Source organism: Trachypithecus francoisi, unplaced genomic scaffold, assembly GCF_009764315.1.
Source record: "Trachypithecus francoisi isolate TF-2019V2 unplaced genomic scaffold, Tfra_2.0 Lachesis_group12, whole genome shotgun sequence".
NCBI classification, from domain to species: Eukaryota; Metazoa; Chordata; class Mammalia; order Primates; family Cercopithecidae; genus Trachypithecus; species Trachypithecus francoisi.
The window spans coordinates 33,271,686-33,298,151 of NW_022681457.1; the positions used below are offsets into that span (position 1 = coordinate 33,271,686).

Below are 26,466 nucleotides of genomic sequence, written 5' to 3' on the forward strand. Positions count from 1 at the left end.
AAAAAATACTTAGATCATGCATGAGAGAGATAGTGTGGGAGCCGTTTTTGATGATGGCATCAGATGACTTTCACCTCTTGATATTTATGTCCCTGTGCTATCCCCTCTCACACTGACAATTTCAGGGCATCGAAAGTCCCATTAAGCAAATATTTTTGATGACATGAAATCACATTGAATAAAGTCTCCCCATGTAATTAATAATATGTTACGGATATGAAAGAGTATAACTTTTGAAACTAGGTTATAAAGGACATGGCAGCTTCTATCTAGCTCTCTCCTGGATCACTAATACTGGATGAAGCCCGTTACCTGTGGGGACATCCACGTGGCAATTAACTGAGTCCATCTGCCAATAACTAGCACTACTTGCTTGGTGTGTGGGTCAGTCATCTTGGAAGCAGACTCTCCAGCCCCAGTTAAGCCTTCAGATGAGCAGCACCAGGTGACATCTTGACTGCAATCTTATGGGAGACACTGAGTTATAACCACCAGCCAAACTGCTCCTGGATTCCTGACCCACACAGGATGCTTGAGATAGTTACTGCTTATTGGTTTTAGCTGCTAAGTTTTGGGTTAATTTGTTACCCAGCAATAGATAACTAACAGTGGCATCAGAAACAGGGGAAAGAACATGGGTCGAGAGGTTATCACATCTAAAATGTCTTGACGGTCACGCAAAGCTGAATGCTCTTCAGGTCAAGTCTCTTGTGCCTCAGTTTTTTCAACAGTAAATTGATGATAGTAAATCTTATCTCACAGAGGTCTGAACAATAAATGAGATAAAAGAATTCAAAGAAACTGGAAAGTGTTTTTTTTTCTCAGTAACTATATATTTCTTTCTTTTCTTTAAATTGTGCTTAATTTTACAGTCTTTCTTTTAAGGGGTTTTAAGCTGATTGCTGTTAGCACACAGAAATGGACTTTATAGGATGTTGAAGAACTGCAGGCAGAGATAGGGCTATGGATGTTCAGGCACTGCCTCTGTTTTTCATTTGTGTTTGTTTATGTTTATCTGGATGAAGAGCTGGTTTTGAAGATCTTGATTTAAGATAAATGAATATTTATAAACATTCTCTCACATAGAAGTAACGTGATCGTATAAGTTATTTCTGAGTATTTATGTAAGCCTCAAATAAAAGAAAAAGTCTCTAGGAAACAAAACTCTAGATCATACAGAAATAAACTCTGTTCCTCTCTGACAGGGTCTCTGACAGCTTCATGTTCCCAGTTAAAGACCTCAGAGGTCAAGAAATCAACTCTGAAACATGCTGTATCTGTTTCTCCTGTATTCCTCTTGACTCCATTTTTCTGTGTCCTTGACTAAATAAATTGGGAAATTATAAGTGAGTGTTTGTACGTGCAGTTTCTTTTTGCAGATCCGTAAACAACTTGGAATGCTTTTACTCTTGGTATTTCACATTGACATTTCAAATAAGTTTTGATAGACTCTTAAGGGCCTTGACCTACATTGGGTGCCATAGTATAGGGGTTAAACCCATGGACTCTGCATGAAGATTTATAAGACTTCCTGGATTTAAATCCCAGCTCTGCCACTAACTGCATGAACTTGTGCAAATTACTTAAAAGCATTCTATGCTTTGGTTTCCTCAGGCAAAAGTTAAGAATCATATTTACCTTATAGGTTTGTTATAAGAGTAAAATGGGTAGCCAGGCGCGATGGCTCACGCCTGCAATCCCAGCACTTTGGGAGGCCGAGGCGGGCTGATCACGAGGCCAGGAGATCGAGACCATCCTGGCTAACACGGTGAAACCCCGTCTCTACTAAAAATACAAAAAATTAGCCAGGCATGTGGTGGGCGCCTGTAATCCCAGCTGCTGGGGAGGCTGAGGTGGGAGAATGGCGTGAACCCAGGAGGCGGAGCTTGCAATGAGCTGAGATCTCTCCATTGCACTCCAGGCTGGGTGACTCCGTCTCAAAAAAAAAAAAAAAGAAAAGAAAAAAAGAGTAAAATGGGTAAATATTAGCAACTTAGAACACTACCTGTCCAACAGCAGGTGCTTGCTAAATAGATAGCTTTTTATTTATTTTTATTTTTTCATTTTTTATTTTTTTGAGACAGAGTCTTGCTCTGTCTTCTTCTTTGAGAACCACTTTTCTGGATATTTGTCCATATAGATAATTACAAACTGAAACTTCAGTTTCATTGCTGGAGTGTAGTGGCACGATCTCGGCTCACTGCAATTTCCGTCTCCTGGGTTCAAGCAATTCTCCTGCCTCAGCCTCCTGAGTAGCTTCGGGACTACAGGTGCCTGTTATCATGCCCGGCTAATTTTTTTTATTTTTAGTAGAGATGGGGTTTCACCATGTTGACCAGGGTGGTCTCAATCTCATGACCGCGTGATCCACCCGTCTTTGCCTCCCAAAGTGCTGAGATTACAGGCATAAGGCACCGTGCCTGAATAGCTTTTGATTTTGATGAAGTAAATAATTGAATGGCCTGGGCGTTTATGGTGAATCTACATAGTGAGTGCAACCATTCAGCAACCAGAATCCTTCTCTTTCCTACTCCCTACGTATACTCAACTTTGCTTTACTTTAGTTTTGAAAGGAAATTATTCATTACCACGATATTTGAGAATTTGAATATTGCCTCAAATATATCCCTAAAGATGATAAATGTATGCTTCACTCTGAACTGAAAATATGCTTGCCTTTCACAAGTGCATTTGATTTTCACAGCTGCATTTTTCTAGGTGTGTGAGTGTGTTGGGGAGGACATTGATTGGGGAAAATCAATCTACTTTTTCCTTTTTAGCAAATGGTTCTGAACTCCTTTGAAAATCTAATAAAAGCTGTAGTCCATCTCTACAGCAGGAAAAAAAAATCACTGAAGCTATGATTGTGGGTACCAATTGGCCCTTTTCTATATTTACTATAGGCCAAGAAAGTGGACCGAGGATTATTGTAGCTTTTTTTTTTTTTTTTTTTTGACAATGGTTGCTGAATTTAGAAAAGAGAAAAAGGGAGAGCAGAAAAAAAAAATCCAGGACATTGCTTCAGAAAGTATTGAAACAAAATGGCCTTTAACAAAGAAGCTCTGACTGTTAGCTTTTAAGAAATTAATGACACAAATTAAAAAGTGACTTTGAAAGGTATGTAAAATAGTCTGTCAGTGTTATTTATACAGTGTTTTGTAGAGAACCAGGGATTTGGGGGACTCCTGCAATGATGTCCTAATTTATAGGAGGGTTGTGAACAGGTAGAATTGAGACTCCATTTACCCAGCATCTACTAGAGAAGTGCTGTTTTCACAAATATTACTTCTTGGGCTTCCAAATAAGATTGTACATGAACAAAGAGTTGCATAACTTGCAAAGGACTGAGAACCACTTTTCTGGGTATTTGTCCATATAGATAATTACAAACTGAAACTTCTCAACCTGGGTTATCAAAATCTGAGAAAGGCTATATTGGCAGATGTACAATATTGTAGGGTGAAATGAGAGTGACCACAGACCAGTTTACCTAATTCTCAGTACATAAAAATATGGAGTCTTCTACTAAGCACAAAAAGGCAAATTTAGAATTGGTAAAAGCATATAAATTAGTAGAAAGAATTTAAAAATTGAACAACTCAAATTATAGAACAAGTTGCATATAAAATAGCTAAAAATTTTTTTAGGCAAAACCAGTCAGAAGAAGTGAGACAGTTCTGGGGATATTCTCCCTTATTATTAAGATTAATTGTAAAAAGGGATATTGTCTTCCACAAATCTTTTGATTCCAGTTCCAGAAAAAAATACCTGCTGGTATCACATACATTCTTATCCTTTGTGGTAATATCTAAGTCCTTATATAATTTCACCAGTTTTCTGTTCAGATATTTAGCTGAAATTTATTATGAGCCATGACATAAGTAAATGATATCATTTGGAGGTGTCCCACCCAAAATCTCATCCTGGATTTAATCTGAATTGTAATCCCCATGTGTTGGGGGAGAGAGCCATGGGCGGTGATTAGATCATGCGGGCAGTTCCCCCATCCTGTTCTCATGATAGTGAGTGAGTTCTCACAAGATCTGATGGTTTTATAAGGGGGTTTTCCCCCTTTTGCTCGGTACTTCTCTCTCCTGCCGCCTAGTGAAGAAAGACGTGTTTGCTTCCCCTTCCACTGTGACTGTAAGTTTCCTGTGGCCTCCCCAGTCGTGTGGAACTGTGAGTCAATGTAAACCTGTCTCCTTCATAAGTTACCCAGTCTTGGGCAGTTCTTTATAGCAGCATGAGAACGGGCTAATACAGTATGTAAACTCTCCCTATGTGTGTGTGTGTGTGTAAACCATATATGGTATATACACACACACATGTATGTGTATATACAGGATATATATGGTATATATGCCATATATATACACATACACACACATGTTGTACAGTATGGAATTGCCAACACTTGGCTTTTTTGACTTTGAAAGGGGGAATTCCATATGGTTTGACCTAGCATTTGCTTGAATATATTCCTCCCTAGTTTTGATGCAGAATCTATACAGTATAGATAATTCCCTCTCCTCTGTATTATAGACTCCAGTTTACCCACAGGGGTCCTGTGACTTTTTTGTTGGCTTGATAACAGCATTCGAAGAGGTCTGAATGAGCCTACTGGTTGAAAATAAGGAGAAAGTTGCCAAGTCCTGTCTTATCTTATTCAGTAGCTCTTGCCAAGATTTTTGGGTCTTCTCAAGGGAGTAATCACACAGAGTTGAAATTAGAGCAACCCTAAAATCCCATTGGTTAGTCCTTTAGGCATATATTTTATCTCCTCTACAGTCTCTTTAGTGACAGAATATCTGGAACACAGTGTCCTATACAACAACATGTTAAACTATCTTGTGGGAGAAGAAGGCAGGTGAAAGGATTGAGGCTTATCAAGGAAGCCAGGCAAAGACAGCAATTCCTATTGCTTTTGAAGTGCTCTTGTGGAAGCTGTACTGAAGTCCTTTAAGAGCTGGTTTACTTCCCAAATAAACTGAGTTGCCAGCAAGAGCAATGGTGGGGAAGAAATGAAATGCATCAGTGATGGGGGATTTGCAGGCATTTCTGAGATCACACAAACCAAAGTGGACATTTCTTCTGGATGCTATTAGCTACTCATCCCTCCCACATGGGCCCCTTCAATTTGCTTGCTGGAGAATCATTCAAGCCAGTTAAAGAAATTGCCTAAAGTAAGTATCTGAAACACAAACACATTATCTCAAAGTGCTTAGAACATAGTAATAATCACAAAGTCCTTACTTCTTCTCTCCTTTGTACCACTCAAAGGCTGGAGGCGGCACACCCGCACCTTCGCATCTTATCAGGCCACTGCGTCCGGGGGTCACGGTGCCAGATTTAATTTCCTGAATAGTAGGAGCAACTGCAAAAGAAACAAACAAACAAATATTAGTGGATAAGTACAAATAATCCTCAACAGAAATATGACACACATATATTTTTATTCCTTCTATATTTGAAGCAAACTTATGCCTGATAGACCAATGCATCATATTTTCAGTGTTTTATGCTTCAAATACAAGACTAGTCATTTTCAGCTTCATTTTTCAAGTTGAGCAATAGATGAATGTTTTCAAGGAGTGCAGAGTAAATGCAATACATTTTGGCCTTCCTTCCTATTGGAAAAATGGCATTGGTGAGGGTAACACTTCATCTGTACTCCAGTCCAACTCTACTGCAATAATAGTTCTCATCTATTGAGTGATCACAGGGAGCCAGTCACTGGGCTAGGTGCTTTACATTCTCCATTTTCTCACAAAACTACTCTAAGCTTGATGGTATTATCTCAATTTTACAAATGTAAAAACTAAAGTTCAGAGATGTTAAATGAATTGTCAAGGTCACACAACTACTTAGTTGCAGAATTTGGCTTTGAAGTCAGACATGTTAACTCAAAGCCTGGGCTCTTGACATATTCTGTGTTTTTTCCTGCCTCCTCCCTATACTTTAGTAATTTAGTGTTTTTTATCTTTAATGTAGTTTCTTCTGTCTGAATGCTGTTTTTCCCATTTCCACAGATCCAAGATCCATTTTAGGCATCAGTGTCTCCATGCTCTTCCCTATTGCTCTAGCAAGAAAAAGTTTCCCCTCCTCTGCGTATCTGGATCTCTCATATCATGAACGTTCTATCATGTATTGATAGAAATGTATTGCATTGCATCATGTACTGTATTTATGGGTATGCCAGACTTCCTTTTCAGTTCCTTGAAGGCAGGGATAAATATCTGATTCATCTTTGTATATTCCAAGATTTTTGCATAGTGCCTAGCACAGTATGATGCTTAAAAACCTTTTTTGTTGCAGCATAACTTTTTTTTTTTTATCCTTCACATAGTTATTCAGCTGTCAACATGTGCCAGCCATTTCTCAAGGAACAAAGCAGTTAATTGCCCTGAGGTGATGAAGCTTATATTCTAGATGGGGTAACAAATGGGGAGACAGACTATAAGCAGCAGATGTCGCAAATAAGTAGTTTAAATAAAATGTTAGAAGGTGATAAACAATACAGTAAAATAAAAACAAAAGCCTTATAGTTGCAGGGCAGGGTAAGAGGAATCAGAGAAAGGAATGGATTGCAGTTTTCGATAGGATAATCTGAGTAGGCCTCATCGAGATGGTAAAATTTGCACAAAAACTAGATGTGGATGAGTGAGTTAGCTACGTGGCTATTTAGAGACAGAGCCTTGTAGGAAGAGGGAAGAGCTTGCAGTAAGACACTGAGGCTGAAGCTCGCCTAGTTTGTTTAAGAAATAGCAAGATTGGTGTGACCGACACAAGAGAAAAGAGAGCAGGAGCAGATAGGAACAATTTTCAGTGGATTCCAAGTTCATATCAAAGAGAAACAAAGGATGGAAGATTGGATAGGACCTCTTGGGTCATTTCAAGGAATTGACTTTTATTCTAGGACAAATGGTGAATCTCAGCAGAGTAGAGATGAAATCTGATCGGTTTTTTGAAAAGATGACTCTGGCTGCTGTGTTGAAAAAAGACCATAGTGAGGCTAGGATAAAAGTCTAGGGATAAAGTAGGGAATGCAGTAAGCAAGGCAAATGAAGGTGGGTTGCTCACGTCAGGGTGGTAGCAGTGGAAGTGGTGGAAAGTTATTGGGCTTGTGGTCTACTGTGAAGGTGGAGCTGATAAGATTTCTAGATAGACTGAAGTGACATAGAGAAAATAAAGAGGAGTCAAGGGTGATGTAATTTGGCTTGAGTAGCTAAAAGGTTATTGACTGAGATGAAAAGGACTGTAAATAGAAGAATTTTGCAGGGGGCTGGGCACAGTAGATCACACCTGTAATCCCAGCAGGTTGACAGGCTGAGGCGGGTGGATCACCTGAGGTCAGGAGTTCGAGACCCGCCTGGCCAACATGGTGAAACCCTGCCTCTACTAAAATTACAAAAATTACTCAGGCATAGTGGTGGGCTCCTGTAATCCCAGCTACTTGGGAGGCTGAAGCAGGAGAATCGCTTTAACCCGGGAGGCAGAGGTTGCAGTGAGTTAAGACTGCCATGGCACTTCAGCCTGGGCAACAAAAGCAAAACTCCATCTCAAAAAAAAAGAAAAAAAAAAAGAATTTTGGAGAGAAACATTAGGAGTTGTATGTATGCATCTTTTCATAAATATTTCCCTTTCTACCAAGTTTTTAACATACTATAATTCATATTTCAAATAACACTATAGAAAATTATTCAACAACTAGAATCTTGAAGATACAAAAACTGCTTCATTCAGAAATATGGCCTAAGTGTGCACTGTGGATATATTTTGATTTATTTGGAAAGCAATGAAAAAAGTACAGTGTTTAATTTTTTTTTTTTTTTTTTTGAGACGGAGTCTGGCTCTGTCACCCAGGCTGGAGTGCAGTGGCGGATCTCAGCTCACTGCAAGCTCCGCCTCCCGGGTTCCGCCATTCTCCTGCCTCAGCCTCCCGAGTAGCTGGGACTACAGGCGCCGCCACCTCGCCCAGCTAGTTTTTTTTTTTTGTATTTTTAGTAGAGACGGGGTTTCACCGTGTTAGCCAGGATGGTCTCGATGTCCTGACCTCGTGATCCACCAGTCTCGGCCTCCCAAAGTGCTGGGATTACAGGCTTGAGCCACGGCGCCCAGCCAGTGTTTAATGTTTTATCAATATTCAGTGAATACTGAATATATAGTTTTCAACATATGAAAAATTATTGCACTTCTATTTCTCTGTGGTGTTTTTATTCTTATTATTTATAGTTCTAGAAAACATTGCAAGGAAAATATTTTTGTTAAAGTACTTGCTAATAAATTGGTGAAAATTAATGAAATAATATTTCCAAAAAAGTTTGCATAAGAACTGCTACAAGATAATATAGATACATACATATACACAACACACATCTAGTTTTATATATATAATATCATATATGTATAACATTTATAATGTACATATATGTATATACACCCTTATATATACATATTTATGTATACATGGGTGTATACATATATGTATATTCACAAACACAATACAATAAATCATTTCATAATTTAAAAATTATTTTGTTAAGCAAAGTTTCATGTCACCTACAAAAGTCAATGAAATATATTAAAAAATCTATAAATAAAACTTCATGTACTTGTCAATTATTAAGACACTGCTCATAACAGGTACAGGTAAGCTTGCATTTTCACTATTGTTCTCACCTGCTTTAATCTCTCTTTCCTATCACACAAACAGGCCGTAATCTTTTATGATATCTAACTATTATTGAAGATGAAATAACCATATGCAACAGGAGATCCATCACAAGCTTCTATTGATAACCTGGTTAGTTTAATTACTCTCTTGTTTGTCAAGGGGGCCATGACTCATTATAAACAAAAGCATGAAATCCGGAACATTGTGTGAAAACCCAGGCGTAATGAACCGAAATCAAAATCTAATTCATCATTAAAAGGCTTTTGTGCAGTACAGTGTACATATGGCTCAGCACGGTGCTTTACCACACAAGTTAAAGGGACATGATCCTGTTATCTAGGGTTTCGTGGGCTGCTATGATGGACACCGAAAATGGAAAGACACCTAAAATGTCATATGAAAAATATGGATAAAGAATGAATAAAAAATTAATAACATTAATAATATGCACAAGAAAAAGTCCTAAGAGCGTTTTGCAAGGTAGAGTTAAACGTCCAAGTATTGTGGAGTAATCAATGTGGGGTGAAGATTCTCATGCAGATATCCCTTTGTGGTTAAAATTATAAACTTGAACCGAAAGCCTCTATTGATTTTACTTGGAAACATAAAAATTCTTATTACATATTCATATTACTGTGCATCTTTTGGAAATAACTTATTCAAAAAGAAAAAGATTCATCCATTTATTTATTCTTCATTCCTTTGTTGATTCAACAAATATTTGTATCAGGGATCACATTAATGAAAAAAAATAATAATATTCCTGGCTTCACAGAGCTGATACGAAGTGATACAAACTAAGATGAAAACAGAGCAGGGTGAAACAAAAAGGAAGCGCAAGATATGTTATTTACTATGTTGCAGTCTAAGAGATCCTTGATGATAAGGTAATATTTGAACAAAGAATTAAGTGATGTGAGCAAAGGAATTGTTTAGCGATTTGTAGAAAATTATTATAATAAGAAACAGGAAAGGCAAAGGTCCTGAGTGGAGAGCATGCTTGAGGTGGAAACAAGTTTAACAGGATTAAGTTTAACACACTGTTTTAGAAATAGCAAAATGGCAATCATTGCTTGAGTAGAATAGGTGAGAATAATCTAGAAGAGGAGGTGGGGCAGGGGCCTGGAGCCCAGATTCTATAGGGTCTAGCAGCCCATGATAAAAGCTTGGAATTTTATTCTAAGCTGCTAAGATTTTGCAGATTTTGAGCACAGTGACATGATTTAGTTAAAATCTTATAAAGATTATTTGTCTGTTGTGTGGAACATGGTCTGCAAAGAGGCAGGAGAGGAAATGGGCAGAATAGCTATGGGGTTGTAGTAATCCTTAGGATAATGAGAAAGTCATTGGCCAATGCATAGAAAAGGCAGAAACTGAGGAGAGAATGCAATTAAATAGATCATTGCTCACACTGGACCTGAATCAACTCATTTTAGTTAACTGGCATTGACTGAGCATTTTCAGTGGATTCCAAGTTTAGAAGATTCTGAACCCTATTACTCTGTATAAATAAAAGAATTCTATGTGTACAGACATGTCTGACAATGCCCAGAGAACTCCTTTCTACAGTACTTCTTAGAAATTGTGATGTACACGTAAGTCTTATGAATCTTTTATTTCGGGGTCCCCAGTCCCTGGCCCTGTTAGGAACCGGGCTACACAGCTGGAGATGAGTGGCAGGTGAACAAATGGGGCTTCATCTGTGTTTACAAATGCTCTCCATAACTCACATTACTGCCTAAGCTCCACCTCCTGTCAGATCAATGGCAGCATTAGATCTTCATAGGAGTGTGAACCCTTTTGTGAACTGCACATGCAAGGGATGTAAGGTGCACACTCCTTATGAGAGTCTAATGACTGATGATCTGAGGTGGAGCTGAGGCACTGTTGCTAGCACTGGGGAGTGGCTGTAATACAGACTAAAGTTAGCAGAGAATTATACACAGAGACCATAACAAATCAATTGCTTGCAGACTCATATCAAAACCCTATCAGTGAGTGGTAAGCAACAATTAAGCTGCATCTGGTGGCAGGCTTTATAATGGCAAATAAGTTGAGGTATTTCAATTGCACAGCTATATCTGGTGGCAGGCTTTAAGTCAGAATCTGAGACTTTAGTCTGCATGTGGCCCACCCATTATTTTATTTACCACTTCTGTCCATGCCTCTTTCTTACACTGCATACTTGTCTCAGCCACGGTTTTGGTAAGCCCACAAGCTAACCCTAGCCAAAATGAGTAAAAACCAAACATCACTGGAGAGCTTCTTTGAAAAGGGGAAAAGACACAACAACCCTAAGACTGCCAACAAAAGAAAGCTGAATTTAAAAGAAAATACCAAGAGTCCTACTGAAATTACAGGTTCATTGTAACAGGTGATTCACATTCTCCAAGCCCACTTTGTATCATATGTGGTGACTGGCTATCCAACAAAGCCACAAAACCTTCAAAACTGCTTTACCACATGGAGACCAAGCATCCTGCATTAAGACAAGCCTTTGGAGTTTTTCAAAAGGAAAAAAATGTAAACATAAAGAACAGAAGCAATTATTGAAGGCCACCACTTCGTCAAATGTGTCTGTACTAAGAGCATGATTCTTCATGAATAACCACATTGCTAAAGCTAAGAAGCCCTTTCCTATTGGTGAAGAGTTGACCCTGCCTGCTGCTTAGGACATTTGTCGTGAACTTCTAGGAGAGGCTGCTGTTCAAAAGGTGGCACGTGTTCCTCTTTTGGCTAGCACCATAACTAGATGAAATACCAGAAGATATTAAGGCACCATTGTTAGAGAGGATTAATGAGTCACTGTGGTATGCAATCCAGGTTGATGAGTCTACTGATGTTGACAAGGCAACAATACTTGTTTATGTGGGATATATTTTTCAGGAGGATGTTCAGAAGGATGTGTTATGTGCACTTTTGTTGCCAGCCAACACCACAGCTGCAGGACTATTCAAGCCTCTGAATGATTACAAATCGGGAAAACTGAATTGGTTATTTTGTGTTGGTATATGCGTGGATGGAGTTGCCGCCATGACTTGATAGCTTTCTGGTTTCAGTATTCGGGTCAAAGAGGTCAATTCTGAATGTAAGTCTACACGTTGTGCCATCCGTAGAGAAATGCTAGCTAGCTGGAAAATGTTACCTGAACTAAAATCATTTTGCAGAATGTGATTAAAATTACCAACCACGTTAAAATACCTGCCCTCAACTCACATCTGTTTCCACAGCTCTGTGAGGAGATGGACACAGAGCACACATGCTTTCTCTTATACACAGAAGTGAGATGTCTTTCTAAAGGTGGATCACTGGCCAGAGTTTTTGAATTATGAGAGCCACTCCAGAGATTTCTTTTAGAAACACAGTCACCAATGGCAGCACATTTCAGTGACACAGAATGGCTCATAAAATTGCTTACTTGTGTGACGTATTCAACCTGCTCAATGGACTCAACATTTCATTTCAGGAGAAAATGACAACCGTGTTCAAACTGGCAGATAAAGTGGCTGCATTCAAAGCCAAACTGGAATTATAAGGGCGACAAATGAACACTGAGATTTTTGACATGTTTCAAACATCAGCAGAGATTTTGAAAGAGGCTGAGCCAGGACCTTCTTTCTTCCAACTGGTGCATGATCATCTAGCTCAGCTTTCAAAAGAATTTGAGCTTTACTTCCCAATCACAAAAGATACCCGAACTGGGAAGGAATGGATCCGTGACCCATTTGTGAATAAGCCAGGTGAATCAACTTTGTCCCTGCCAGAAGAGACTCAATTACTTGAGATTGCAAATGACCGTGGCCTTAAAAGTATGTTTGGGACAACCTCAAATCTCCATAGGTTCTGGATTAAAGTCAAGGCAGAATATCCTGGGTTGCCACAAAGGAGTGAAAAACCTGCTTCCATTTCCAACATCCTATCTTTGTGAAGCAAGGTCTTCTGCAGTCACAGCCACCAAAATGAGATCATGGAGTAGACTGGAAAAGCAACACACTTCGGGTGTTACTGTCTCCCATCACCCCCAGATGAAACTGTCTAGTTGCAAGAAAACACACTCAGGCTCTCACTGATTCTACATTATGGCGAGTTGTATAATTATTTCATTATAGATTACAATATAGTAATAATAATAGAAATGAAGTGCACAATAAATTTAATGCACTTGAATCATCCTGAAACCAACTTCCGCCCCACCCCACTGTCCGTAGAAAAATTGTCTTTCACAAAACCGGTCCCTGGTGCCAAAAAGGTTAGGGACTGCTGTCTTTGTGGACACACCCTTTTCCAAACTTACGTGACCACAGCATTCTAGAAGGTTTTATTTGAGCATTTTGTGGGTCTGATATTTCTTGGGATATATTCTGAATATTTCGAATTACTGGAATAGTGGATCTCTAAGCTGTGTTCTACATCATAGGTTATGCGGTCCATGACTTTTAAGGTGAACTGTAATTCTGGCTCAAGAGGTTTCTAAGGGCTCATGAGCTACAATATACTCACAGATTTCATGTAAGGAGAAGGCTTCAATTATTTGTGCCATAAGGATATGGTCATTTATTTCCCTGGAACAGATGTACCTGACAAAAAGTATAACTAATTAAATCTCCAACTGGAGCTGTACAGTAAAAAAATTATAAATATGTTTGGCCAAGTTGTACAAAACACTCATTTTCCACTACAATGTTCCATGTTTTAAATAATCATGTGGGCTCTTTCTTAGAAAATTGATCAAATGAAAAAATCTGAGTGATTGCTTCCAAGTCTATTTCTCCTGCCACTACACTCCCTCCATTGCTCTGTGAATTTTGGCCTGGCACCGGCAGTGTAAGCTGTTTTTACTGGGAGTAGGGCTATAAATTTATGCATCTTCATGTGTTTATGTTTCCAGAACTGTTTTTCTTTCTGTAGATATAGCCTTTTTTTCTTCTTAGATGTAATCTTTCAATAACATTAAAGTGGCAAGGAAGGTGAGTGCTAGAGTCTCTCAAATTCACCAGTAGAATAGCATCCTTTGGAGTGGACTGTGAGCTGAAGTAATTGCAGAGTGGAAATAAAATCAATTTCAGAGGAATGTTATTAGAAAGATGTGAGTAAGAGCAAGGAACAGGTGTTGGAGAAAGTCAGCAGTGAAAGGGTCAACACAAGGTATTTAATACCTGTGTAGTTAGAGGCTCACAAAGGAGGAATCTTCCTTTCTAATTTGCTCAGTGGGATTATTTCTTTGCATTGTTTAGCTAGTCATTTCAGGATGAAGATAATGAAGAGTTCTTCATCCAAAACTCCAGGCTCTGTGGGTGCAAGAAACAGAACCTCTGCACTTGGCACCCAACAAGCCTAATCAAGATTCATTTTCTTAGTTACATGACAATGGCTACAAATATCTTCTTCCTCTTGTGCCATCCTCAGTGGGAGCTTTAGTTATGTACAGGATATTGTTATCATTAAAAACGAGTAAAATCCAACAATTATTTTAATATACTTACTAAGTTGAGGTAGTTGAAAGGAAACTTTAGAGTTCCAGTGGCAAAAGAATTTGAACACCACCCTATCCCTTAAAATGATGGATGATTATGAAGATGCCATGTTAAAGAACTGCAACAATAAAAAAGGGTGCCCAGAGAAGAAGAGTAGTAACATGTTTCATGTTAAATACTGCAACAGTATAAATAACGTTGCCCATAGAGAAATGGTGAATTTAGAGTGCAGAGAAGAAATCAGTCCTACAAAACCCATATGGTCTGAAAACGCTGTGGAAAATAAGCCTGTTGACCTTAGTCTGTATTTAGGATTTACATACTACATTAAGGCAGCCTGAGTCAAATGGACAGTCTTTGGAAAAATTTTAAGATTTTCAGTATCTCACGGAGAATACATAATATAGGATGTGTTCAATATATTATTGTTTCATAGCAGGCCAATTATAGGTAGTTAAAAAATTCTTACTTGAAGATAGGTTGAAACTCAGGGTGGGGAACAGTGACAATCTTTCAAAGATTGTTATAGATCTCACAGAAACATATCACAAGGTCAAAGAGCTCTTTTCATGAAGCAAATATGTCTTTGCCTAATGAATTAATTTCACCTTAAAAGAAGTTAATATTTTAAAAAATCAAACTTCCAAAATATAGTTGAATCACAATCTTTATAACTTAAAGACTTTCACATTGAATTAAGCCTCTGGTCAGCATTCACCGGGGATGAAAGTAATCAAGTTTATAATGTACCTCCAGCTTCCCCCACACCTTAAACATTTACACAGTGGTGAAATAATGTAATAAAAAAAGCACTGCTTTTCAGTCCAACAAACGTGGCTCTAACATTTACTGTGTGAGGTACTTAACCCTTTAAAATCCCAGTTTTCTCACCTGTAAAATAGATAGCACTTACTTCAAAGGATTGCTGTATGGAGAAAATACAATAATTCAAGGAAAATGTTTCCTACTGCTTTGCACTGAGTTAGTTGTCAATAAAAACATTAGCTATTATTAAATTAGCATTATTACTGGAGAATAGAGTATTATCGTCCTGCTTCCTTTAAGTGCATGGAATCATGATAAGACATGGGCAAAAAAGAAAAATGAGTTTTTAAAAATTCATTGCCTTGGTACTGCAAGAATGTGATTAATTTAATTAAAACCTGAATGAGTATATCACATTTTACTCTCCCAGAATTCCATCCATAGCCTACCTTTATAGCATAATCAAGAAAATCTTTTCTGAAAGGCAGATGTGGTAAACCTTGCATTCCTCTTTGAACATGAAATAAGAGGCTTGGGTTCAATGTGAAAAAATGTGAAAAGCATATGTAACACAAAGGCATCCTTTCCGGGAAAATATGTAATTGTGGTGGTACACTACTTGGGCATATAAAAGATCACGTCAATTACATTAAACATATGATGAGGTCATTTTCTTTTTCACAAAAAAGACAATAAGTGAAATTTTACATGTTAACTGGACCTTAATGTTTTTTAAAAATATTTAATATCCAATGTGACAGAGTACTAAGCTGTGATCTTTGATTCCCTTGTAATTGAAAAGGTGCAGAACAAAACAAAATTATTTGGTAAAAAAATTTTCAGAGAGCAGAGATATATGATTACATACGAATTCTGATTTTAGGAGGATGAATGAAGTCTCCAGCACTAACTCCTTACACCCTCAATAACAATCTGTCCATTGTTTCAAACTACTATCCTAAGAGATTATTTTCCTAATATCAAGTTTAATGTTATTATATTTAACTTTTTCAAGGAGTTGAATTTACTAAGCTAGCATTAGTCATTTACATCGTGGTAAAAATGATCTGATATTGTGTTGATTATGAGTATGTGCATGTTAGAGGCCATTAGATGATGGATGGATGGATGAGTTACCTGTGACTTATGAAGTGAATAAAAGTGCAGTAAGAAGAGAAAGGGTTATATTATTAGTAGTTTGTTGGTGCTAAAGCAGAATTAATTCATATTGTTCTTTTGACAACGGTTAGCACTGGTTAAATTACAGCTTGAAGTAGCTGTCTCCTTGCAGTCAGCAATGCTCACTCCAGTGATGCATCCACTGTAAAATATGTGTGAAATTTATTGGGCCATCAGCTGTATCAACAGGAATTAAATGGTTCACTGTTTTCCTAGCTGTTTGCCAAACTTTCTTTCTTTCAACTTATTCATGATCTGATCTCTTCTCTGTTGTCAGTCATGCTGAAATTATAGCTATATGTGATTGATTTGGATATATTGGACAAGTTTGCAAGTATTGTAAAAGTTGGGATTCTCTGAATGTATCTCTATTCTCAGCAAGCACAGTCTTGTAAATAAAATTGCCCTGCAGTACAAACCTTACAAATCCTAAAACATTTGAATGCATTTTTTCTAATATTGAAGCTGTTACAAACTTCCTTATATAAAAAAGTATTTTTAGTGAATCTTCAAAAAATAAAGATTAGAAAAGCGCAGACTCTTTAGATCTCTGTAAAACATTAGAATATTGCTTGGAATTTATTAATGAAAATATGTTTCTACTTATATTAATCACTCAAGGTATGGTGTTAGAGCTTCCATGAAGTTTATTGTTATGTTTTAAGTCATGTTACACTGTTAAAGACTAACATTGATCTCTCAAAATGTGAATAAGCCAGGTTTGTATATACATTCGAGATAGGTGAAGTCAATCAATTGAAAAAGTAATGGCAGTAAATATACGTGGGGTAACAGATGAGGATAGCATTGGTCGGATCTTCCCTTAGGCCAGTCCTCACTAGATCATGTTTCCCTCTGCTCTCAGAGCCAGTTTCCTCCAAAGATCTAATAATAAATCCAAAGGTAGCAGGGAGCCTTGGGGTGGTATGACTTCTGCGTCTCAGAATAATAACTGGATCTGATTTCTTAGCTTACTGAATGGTTTATTATTTCTTCTTGTTACTATGGCCTTCAAAAATCTTAAAAAAGAACATTTTAAAAGTTGATTAAAATTCATTTATTAGAATTGTTTAATTATATAAATGAATAATTCATTTTGTTAATATATTCTAAAGAATTACTTTCCAAACACATTGTCTTATAAAAAGAAAAAGAAAATTTTCAGTATCTTGAAAGGAAAAGAAACAAATAAGATTTATGTCATAGAAATATAGTTGTAAACTACCCGTATCTCCGTGCCTCTACCCAGCCTTCAATTACGTGAGTGTCAGAACTTTAGCAAGACTACAGAAAATATGTTAAGCGAATGACATTTTCCAAAACTACAGATATATATTCCCTAGTAAGAAAATGAACATTAAACCACTTTCACCCCCCCCATTTATTTTGACATGGCAATTGCCTACTCAAATCTGCATCTTGGAGGATGTAACGTGATAATATTTCTGTATGGTTCAAAGACTAAAGCCACAGAGGTAGTAACTGTGCAACCAGTGTGCTTTATCCATAAACTTGCCATGAACTTACAAACAAAGAGGACAAAAAAAAAAAATCCTAGTGGGAAGTGATAGTAGTTGTAGAGTTGAGAGGTACTTGTACAGTTGTTTTTTTTCTCATTTGAAAAACATAGTTTTGGACCCTTCTATTTATGAAGAAAGAAAGCTAAATCAGAACATGCACAGTAAGTAGTAACTAAGAGCAAAAGAATGAGAAGACAAAGTAGGAGAGACATTTTACCTGTAAATAGTGTATCTTAAAGAAATCAGAAGATGTAGGAGGAGGGGTGGTAGGAAAACTGTAATTTTCAGAAAGAGTAGTATGGGTTTACTTGGGGCCAAGGATGTTTTACAAGAGAAAAAACAGTCATCCTTCCTAAAATGATTAAATAACATGGTATGAGAAAACTCTGCCTAATAGCAAAAGTAATTTGACAAGTGAAGAGAACATCAAGAAAGGAAAAGTCTCACTTACAAAACAGAAATTCCATGTCAGCAAGAGCAGCACATGAATAAATTATTAAAGAATATGTTTGGGTTCTTTCCATTTTGCTCAGGAATACATATATATTTTGCTCTGAAATGCAGCTGATACTCTCCTTATAATCTCAATCTTATTTAATGCCCTTTTAGTCAAAGTCACCAGATCCTGTCTATTACTGCTCTGATCCTGCAAAGCTTATCTGTGCATTTGATGAACAGTTACTATTACCAGTTCATCAATGTCATTAAGAAACATTTCTAAGTCTTGAGAGATGATATAATCTTGTTGGTTCTGCCTTTAAAATACATATGAAATCTTATATTTCTCATCACTCCTATAGTTATCATGCTGGTGCTAGCTAACATTACTTCTTGCTTGGAATATTTCAGTAGTCTCCTAATTGGTCCTCCTGGCTTTGGCTTTTGCTCCTGTTACAAATCATTCTCAGCACAGTAGCCATAGTGTTTCTGTTAAAACAAGACAAATCCTACATCCTTGCTACACACAACTATGCTTTACTTCCCTTGCTTTTTCAGAATAAAAGCCAAATTCATTACAATGGTTTGTAAGTCTCCAAATGATCAACCCTCTTGCCACTTCTGTGACCACACCTCTGCCCATTGTCTCCCTTGTCCAATCTGCTCTAGCAATATTGGACTGTTTCAAATTGGTGGAACACAAACCAAGAGCACCCTTACTTCAGAGTCTTTTTATCTGATACTTCCTCAGTCTGGAATAGTCATCCCTCAGATATTGACATGTCATTCTTGCATCCTCATTTCCTTCCAGTCTCTGCTCAATGTCCACCTTATTAAGGAGGTGCTCCCTGACCTCCTATATAAAATAACAATCCTACTCCCTTACTCTTCAATCCTTTCCTTCTTAACTGTCCTTATTGTTCTCCATACCAATAATCTCGATCTGACATGGTGTATATTTCCTTCTTTATTGCTAATTGCCTCTCCTATCTCATTGGAATGTACACTTCACAAGGGAATAGCCTTTGTGTTGTTGGCGATGTATTCCAAGTCCTAAGACCAGTGCCTGAAGCATAGTAGGCACTCAATAAAAAATAAAATGCTATTGTTGTTTAAAGAATAAAGTAATCATGAAATTATTTGTGTTACAGAAATGTTGCACATTTTCATGTATGCCAAAAAAGATATCATATTTTCATTCCCTTTTGCTGAGTAGAGCATTTCTGTAGCATTACCATTTCCATGTTTAAAATTCCCATTATCATGTGCCTCTAAAACAAATAATGCAATGTCTGCATATATGTTGCTTTCACATTTTTGATGTTTTTCTGTGTATAATACCTTGTATTTTTCTTTATACTTACATGAATACACAAAGACACACAGACACACACACAAACACACACACACACACACACACACAATTGACCTTTTGTATTCATGGGTTCCACATTTGTGGATTTAACCAAGGAGGGCTTAAAAAAATATTTGAACTAAAAAATAACAATACAATAATAAAGCTACAACTAAAAACAATACAGTGTAACAGCTATTTATATAGCATTTATTTAGTATTAGGTGTTATAAGTAATTTAGAGATGAGTTAAATTATATGGGAGGATGTGCATAGGTTCTATGCAAATATTATGTATGCCATTTTATATATAAGGAACTAGAGCATATACAGATTTTTATCCTTGAGGAGTTCTAGAACCAACTCTTCATGGATACCAGGGATGAATGCCTATATGTGTTTAGTTGAATATTTATTTTATGTCTTATTTTTCTATATTTTATATATACTTAAATTTAACATATTTGTTACAATACTTAGATATGATAAGGCAGGCATCCCCAAACCCCAGGCAACAGACTGCTGCTGGACATATCGTGTGCTTCTAATATGAATAATGCAATATCTGCATATATATTGCTTTCACTTTTTTGATGTTTCACTGAGTAATAATACCTTATAATTTTTTTTATACTTAAATGACTATACACACAGCTGCATAGAAGGAGGTGAGCTTCAGGGTAGCAAGCATTACCATCTGAGCTCCTCCTCCTGTCATAAGAGAAGTGGCATCATATTGTCATAGAAGTGTGAACCCTATTGTGAACTGCACATGCGAGGAATGTATGTTCCTTATGAGAATCTAATGTCTGATGATCTGAGGTGTAACAGTTCCACCATCCCCACCAACCCCTCAGTCCATAGAAAAATTGTCTTCCACAAAACCATAAACCACCCTGGTGCCAAAAAGATTGGGGACTGCTGTGATAAGGAACAGATTATCTGAAACTAAATGGTTAATGCTTAATTTTTATTTTATATGTTATGAAATATCACATGTAACACTATATAACTAGGCACTAAAATACTATATATCTGGGCATCAGAGCTCTAGAAAAAATTCAAGTAGTATTTGTCTATGGCTCCCACCAGTATATTTTGACTCAGAAAGTAATCACGGATCACTTTTATACTAATGCCATTTTTTTAGTCAGCTATATACACAGTGATATTGTGTGACAAATAAACACTACATTTTAGTGACATATAACAATTATTATCTATTTCTCACTCCTATGTCTCTGACATATCTTTAAAGCCCATTAGCCAAAGCAGCCACACGGTCAAGCCTGTCATCAATGGAGTTAAGAAATACTCTTCATCTACATTTGGAAGGGAAGGGGAGTCAGTATTTTCCAAAGAATTGTCCAGACTATTACTTAGAGGTAGAGTTTTCCAAAGTTATTCATTCTCAAAATCTCCTATGTACCAAAGCCAAAGAGGGCTCTATGGGTCTGCCTTGAAGAGAAAGTTTGTTTTATCTTCTGTTGAGAAAATAAAGTGTCTAAAATGAATTGTGGATTCCCAGTAATTCAATGTGAATAATATATGAATGAAGATAACCATAGAGAATAGAGCTGCTTGTGAAAACGAAAATGACAGCAAGTAATATACAAACCAAGAGTCTGCAAAACTAGCATCTCTGGAAGGTGTTATGAGAGCTCACAAGAGAGGGTGACGGAAACTCACCATGGGAGGACTTCCCATTTCTTCAGTGACCACACAGGGAATGTATTTGAAAATTGAAAATTACTTTCTATTTTTACATGTCATCTATTCACTCTACTTTTGTTCTGAATTATTGTCTCTTCTTTTAATAATTTATTTACTCAGTGCTCGAGGTCAAGGATAGATTAAAATGGTTCCTGCCTTAGAGAAGTTCAAGGGTTTAGTGGAATTATGAACTAGTTGATACTATGTCATAATCTTATGGGTTTCCCTAAGACTTGGTCAAGTATCAGAAACATAGGTGATACTTTAAAAATGTTTATTGAATAGGCCGGGCACGGTGGCTCAAGCCTGTAATCCCAGCACTTTGGGAGGCCAAGACGGGCGGATCACGAGGTCAGGAGATGGAGACCATCCTGGTTAACACGGTGAAAACCCGTCTCTACTTAAAAAAATACAAAAAACTAGCCGGGTGAGGTGGCGGGTGCCTGTAGTCCCAGCTATGCAGGAGGCTGAGACAGGAGAATGGCGTAAACCCGGGAGGCAGAGCTTGCAGTGAGCTGAGATCCGGCCACTGCACTCCAGCCTGGGCGACAGAGCGAGACTCCATCTCAAAAAAAAAAAAAGTTTATTGAATAAATGAACACAATAAATGCATGCATTATGTCTATAAAATATTACAGTTTTATGATCTTGTTATAATTGATCCTCTAGACTTTTTAAAATTATACTTTAAGTTCTGAGATACATGTGCAGAACATGCAGGTTTGTTACATAGGTATCCACGTGCTATGGTGGTTTGGTGCACCCATCAACCCTACATTAGGCACTTCTCCTAATGCTACCCCATCAAAACTACGTTAGATATTTCTCCTAATGCTATCTCTCCCTGAGCCCCCCGCCCCCCGACAGGCCCCAGTGTGTGATGTTCCCCTCCCTGTGTCTATGTGTTGTCATTGTTCAACTCCCACTTATGAGTGAGAACATGTGGTGTTTGGTTTTCTGTTTTTGGGTTAGTTTGCTGAGAACGATAGTTTCCAGCTTCATCCCTGTCCCTGCAAAGCACAATGAACTCATCCTTTTTTATGGCTGCATAGTATTCCATGGTGTATATGTGTCACATTTTCTTTATCCAGTCTATCATTGGTGGGTATCTGGGTTGGTTCCAAGTCTTTACTATTGTGAACAGTGCTGCAGTAAACATATATGTGCATGTGTCTTTATAGTAGAATAATTTATAATCCTTTGGGTATATACCCAGTCATGTGATTGCTAGGTCAAATGGTATTTCTAGTTCTAGATGCTTGAGGAATCAGCACACTGTTTTCCACAATGGTTGAACTAATTTACACTCCCACCAACAGTGTGAAAGTGTTCCTATTTCTCCACATCCTCTCCAGCTTCTGTTGCTTCTTGACTTTTTAGTGATTCCCATTCTAACTGGCATGAGATGGTATCTAATTGTGGTTTTGATTTGCATTTCTCTAATGACCAGCGATACTGAGCTTTTTTTCATATGTTTGTTGGCTGCATACATGTCTTCTTTTGAGAAGTGTTTGTTCACAACCTTTGCCAACTTTTTGATGGGGTTGTTAAAATAAAAAGAAAGTCAACAGCAGCTTGATGGGGATAACATTGAATCTATAAATTACTTTGGGCAGTATGGCCATTTTTATGATATTGATTCTTCCTATCCATGAACATGGAATGTTTTTCCATTTGTTTGTGTCCTCTCTTATTTCCTTGAGCAGTAGTTTGTAGTTCTCCTTGAAGAGGTCCTTCACATCCCTTGTAAGTTGTATTCCTAGGTATTTTATTCTCTTTGTAGCAATTGTGAATGAGAGTTCACTCATGATTCGACTCTCTGTTTGTCTATTACTGGTGTATACAAATGCTTGTGAATTTTCTCACCACTCCTATTCAACATAGTATTGGAAGTTCTGGCCAGAACAATCAGTCAAGAGAAAGAAATAAAAGGTATTGAAATAGGAAGATAGGAAGTCAAACCGTCTCTGTTTGCAAACAACATGATTGTATATTTAGAAAACCCCATCACCTCAGCCCAAAATCTCCTTAAACTGATAAGTAACTTTGACAAAGTCTCAGGATACAAAATCAATGTGCAAAAATCACCTCTAGACTTTTTTAAAAAATTGAATAGAGTTAAATTCCAATAAGTTAAAATTTAATGTGGATAGTCTTACAATGCTCGTGTAATACATAACTGACAAGTGACAAATACATTTCTATTATATGACCAAATATTGACATCAATGCCATTTTTCTCATAATTTCCATTTCTCAGAGCATTTTTTCAATGAATAAATTTTAATGAAAAGGCTATGGAAATAGTGTAATTTCTGTGTACATGTCACCTCTAACTTAATGTAAAGCTCTTAATTTCCCTGAAAATGTTATACCTTCTAGACATACAGAGCTATATTTTGCTCAAATAAATGGATATCCTTGTTAAGAAAATAAGCATTCATTGGACTAAAAATCTGTTATTAGCTGAATCCAAAATGTATTTAGGAGTTAAAATCATTTACTCAGTTTGAATGTAAACTGCAGGATATGATTCAGCTAGAAAGTTACTCTATGTGTACTGGGCCTATTAGAAGAAGTTTATGTGTTTGTTTATAAAAGACACAGGATGAATGATTCCTGAAAAATGTTAGAAGCAACATGTCCTGCTTCTCCTGTCATTTTGGTAAAGTGTTAAAGGGGATTCAGTGTCTTAATTTGAATTTACCATTTTAAAAAATAGAAATTGTAGAAGGAGGTATAACTATATTGTAAAAAGTGCAAAGATTGGTCAAGATGATGCTCCCCATTGGGTCTATCATCTGAAAGCGCTCTCCAATGTGTTCGGCTGTGTGCCTCATAAAATAGTGGTCCACTATGGGTTTATGTTCTTCTTCCTAAAGTAATCCGACAAACACTATGGTTTTATGTTCTTCATCCTAAAGTAATCCGACGAGGTAGCCTAGTAATAGTATTGTTTGTTTTTATGTGGGTTTTGAGTGTGTGTGTGTGTGTGTGTGTGTGTGTGTCTTGTTGGCTCTGATTCCTCCAAAATAGAAATCAGCCTGCATTTGGTAACTGAAACAAATGTTTCCAGTGTGTTTTAAATGCATAATTTATAAAAATCAAAAATTGCAAAACAATGCAAAGATTCCACTGGCATTCATTTAGCTATGGAAAATATGCAAAAACACTAGGTAGAACAGGTTTTGTCTTTTAACATTTTAATGAGCTTTGGGACTTTCATGCATATTAGTTATGTTGGCCTAATTACTCATTATCATTCTAATGTGCATTTTATATTTAATTACAATGCTTATAAAGATTTGGTATGGACAGTAAATTATTATAACTAGCATGTGCATAATGATTATGAACTGAATTTATTAACTTTTACACCAGCATTCACTGTTGGTAACTTTCAATTTCACCTTGGTGATTAACCACATTGTCTGATTATACAAATATTTGTGTGGGAATTAATTATAAATGTCAAAATGCAGTGTCCACTTTTTTGCATTTTGCCAATTTTTATCAAATTTAATTCGTTTCCACAGCTAAATTCATTACTATCTAAGCTCATTTCAAAAATATTTAAGTAAATATTATTATTTCTTTCTTAATTACTTAAAATATTATAGGTGTGTTAGCACATTCAATAGAGAGCCTGATATCAGATGATTAGAAGCTTTCTGCTAGGGTAAGTAAAGCTAAGTAGCTTTCTGAGATGTCAGCTAATTTACATTCTAAACACAAAAATATGCAGCTTTTAAAAATAATTCTCACGCTTTGTAAATATTAAGAATAGTTGTCATCTATCAACAAGAATTCTCTTCCCATCTGGCATAATGTATTTCCAAAAGTGTTAGATGTTATTTCTTTGGCGAGTTGTTTATATTAAAAACACAAATAGCTCCATATTCATTTTCCATCCTTGAAATTTACTATAATGCTTTACCAGTGGGTAATCAATACATATTTATTGATAATTCGGATGGAAATATAATACTCTTATAAAAATTCACATTCATTTAGTGAAAAACAAGACTAACTAGAATTTAAATATGAATGAAACCATAACTTTATTAGTTGAGGTCTACAGTTTTGGACCCCAGATGATCTTATTCTTGACCCAGGTAATATTAGCTTTCGGTGGACAAAAGAGGATATGAAAGACAAAGATCATACAAGAATTAACAAGAAAGATTTTTTCGAAAAAATCTTTTTGTTGGCCGGGCGCGGTGGCTCAAGCCTGTAATCCCAGCACTTTGGGAGGCCGAGACGGGCGGATCACGAGGTCAGGAGATGGAGACCATCCTGGCTAACACGGTGAAACCCCGTCTCTACTAAAAATACAAAAAACTAGCCGGGCGAGGTGGCGGGCGCCTGTGGTCCCAGCTACTCGGGAGGCTGAGGCAGGAGAATGGCGTGAACCCGGAGGCGGAGCTTGCAGTGAGCTGAGATCCGGCCACTGCACTCCAGACCGGGCGACAGAGCAAGACTCCGTCTCAAAAAAAAAAAAAAAAAAAAAAAATCTTTTTGTTTTTCGTGAATTGTGAATATGGACGTTCATACACTATAGCAATTAAGGGGTTTGCATTAAGGAGTAATTCAATTAGAATCTTAACTTATGACCAGTCACTAGCCGGATGCTGGGCAAGTATGTTAATGTTTTAATACTGTAATTCCTGCCTCTGTAATACAGGAATAACAAAATCTACTTCAAAGACTTTTTGTGGCAATTAAATGAGGTAATTTATATAAAAAATGAGTACAAGGAAGGTACAGCATATAACAAACCCTTGAAAATGAGGTGCTATTGCATAAATACTACTATCACTCTGATTCAAGTTATTGGCAGAGAACTGTAAATATGGAACCTACATCTTCCTAAAATCCTTCCGTATCAGTATAATCTCTTTCTTGATGTGTGTGTATACATATGTCATTATGTATGCATGTACATATACATTTATATATGTGTATATGTAAATATATGTGTATATTTTAATAAAATTTTTATTAAAAGCAATTAACTTGTCATCAGCTGACAATTTTGCATATCATAATCTCCAAAATAATTACATTGTTTACTATGTACCCAAATTTCTAGTTCACCTTTAACATTACTCTTATGACAACATCTATAGATGTTTATATTTTAATATGATACAAACTGATTTTATTGAACTTCTATGCTATTAGTACTATTTAACAATAAAACCATTGTATAAACTCTTGTATTATTTTATATGCATTATATTATACATTTACATAAAAATATACACTGAATATTGATTGATATAGCATATTATTACAGCACCGCTATTAATAATTACACTATTATCTCCATAAGTACATTATAGTCTC

The 26,466-nt window shown here is 36.8% G+C and overlaps 1 protein-coding gene across 1 annotated transcript in view; it reads right to left on the reverse strand.

Moving 5' to 3' along the window:
* NEGR1 (neuronal growth regulator 1) overlaps window positions 1-26,466 on the reverse strand; it is an 892,690-nt gene that overhangs the window by 197,848 nt on the left and 668,376 nt on the right. The window contains exon 5 of the mRNA XM_033225297.1: window positions 5,254-5,374. Within this exon, the coding sequence (XP_033081188.1) occupies window positions 5,254-5,374 (121 nt within the window). The remainder of the gene's footprint in view (window positions 1-5,253; window positions 5,375-26,466) is intronic.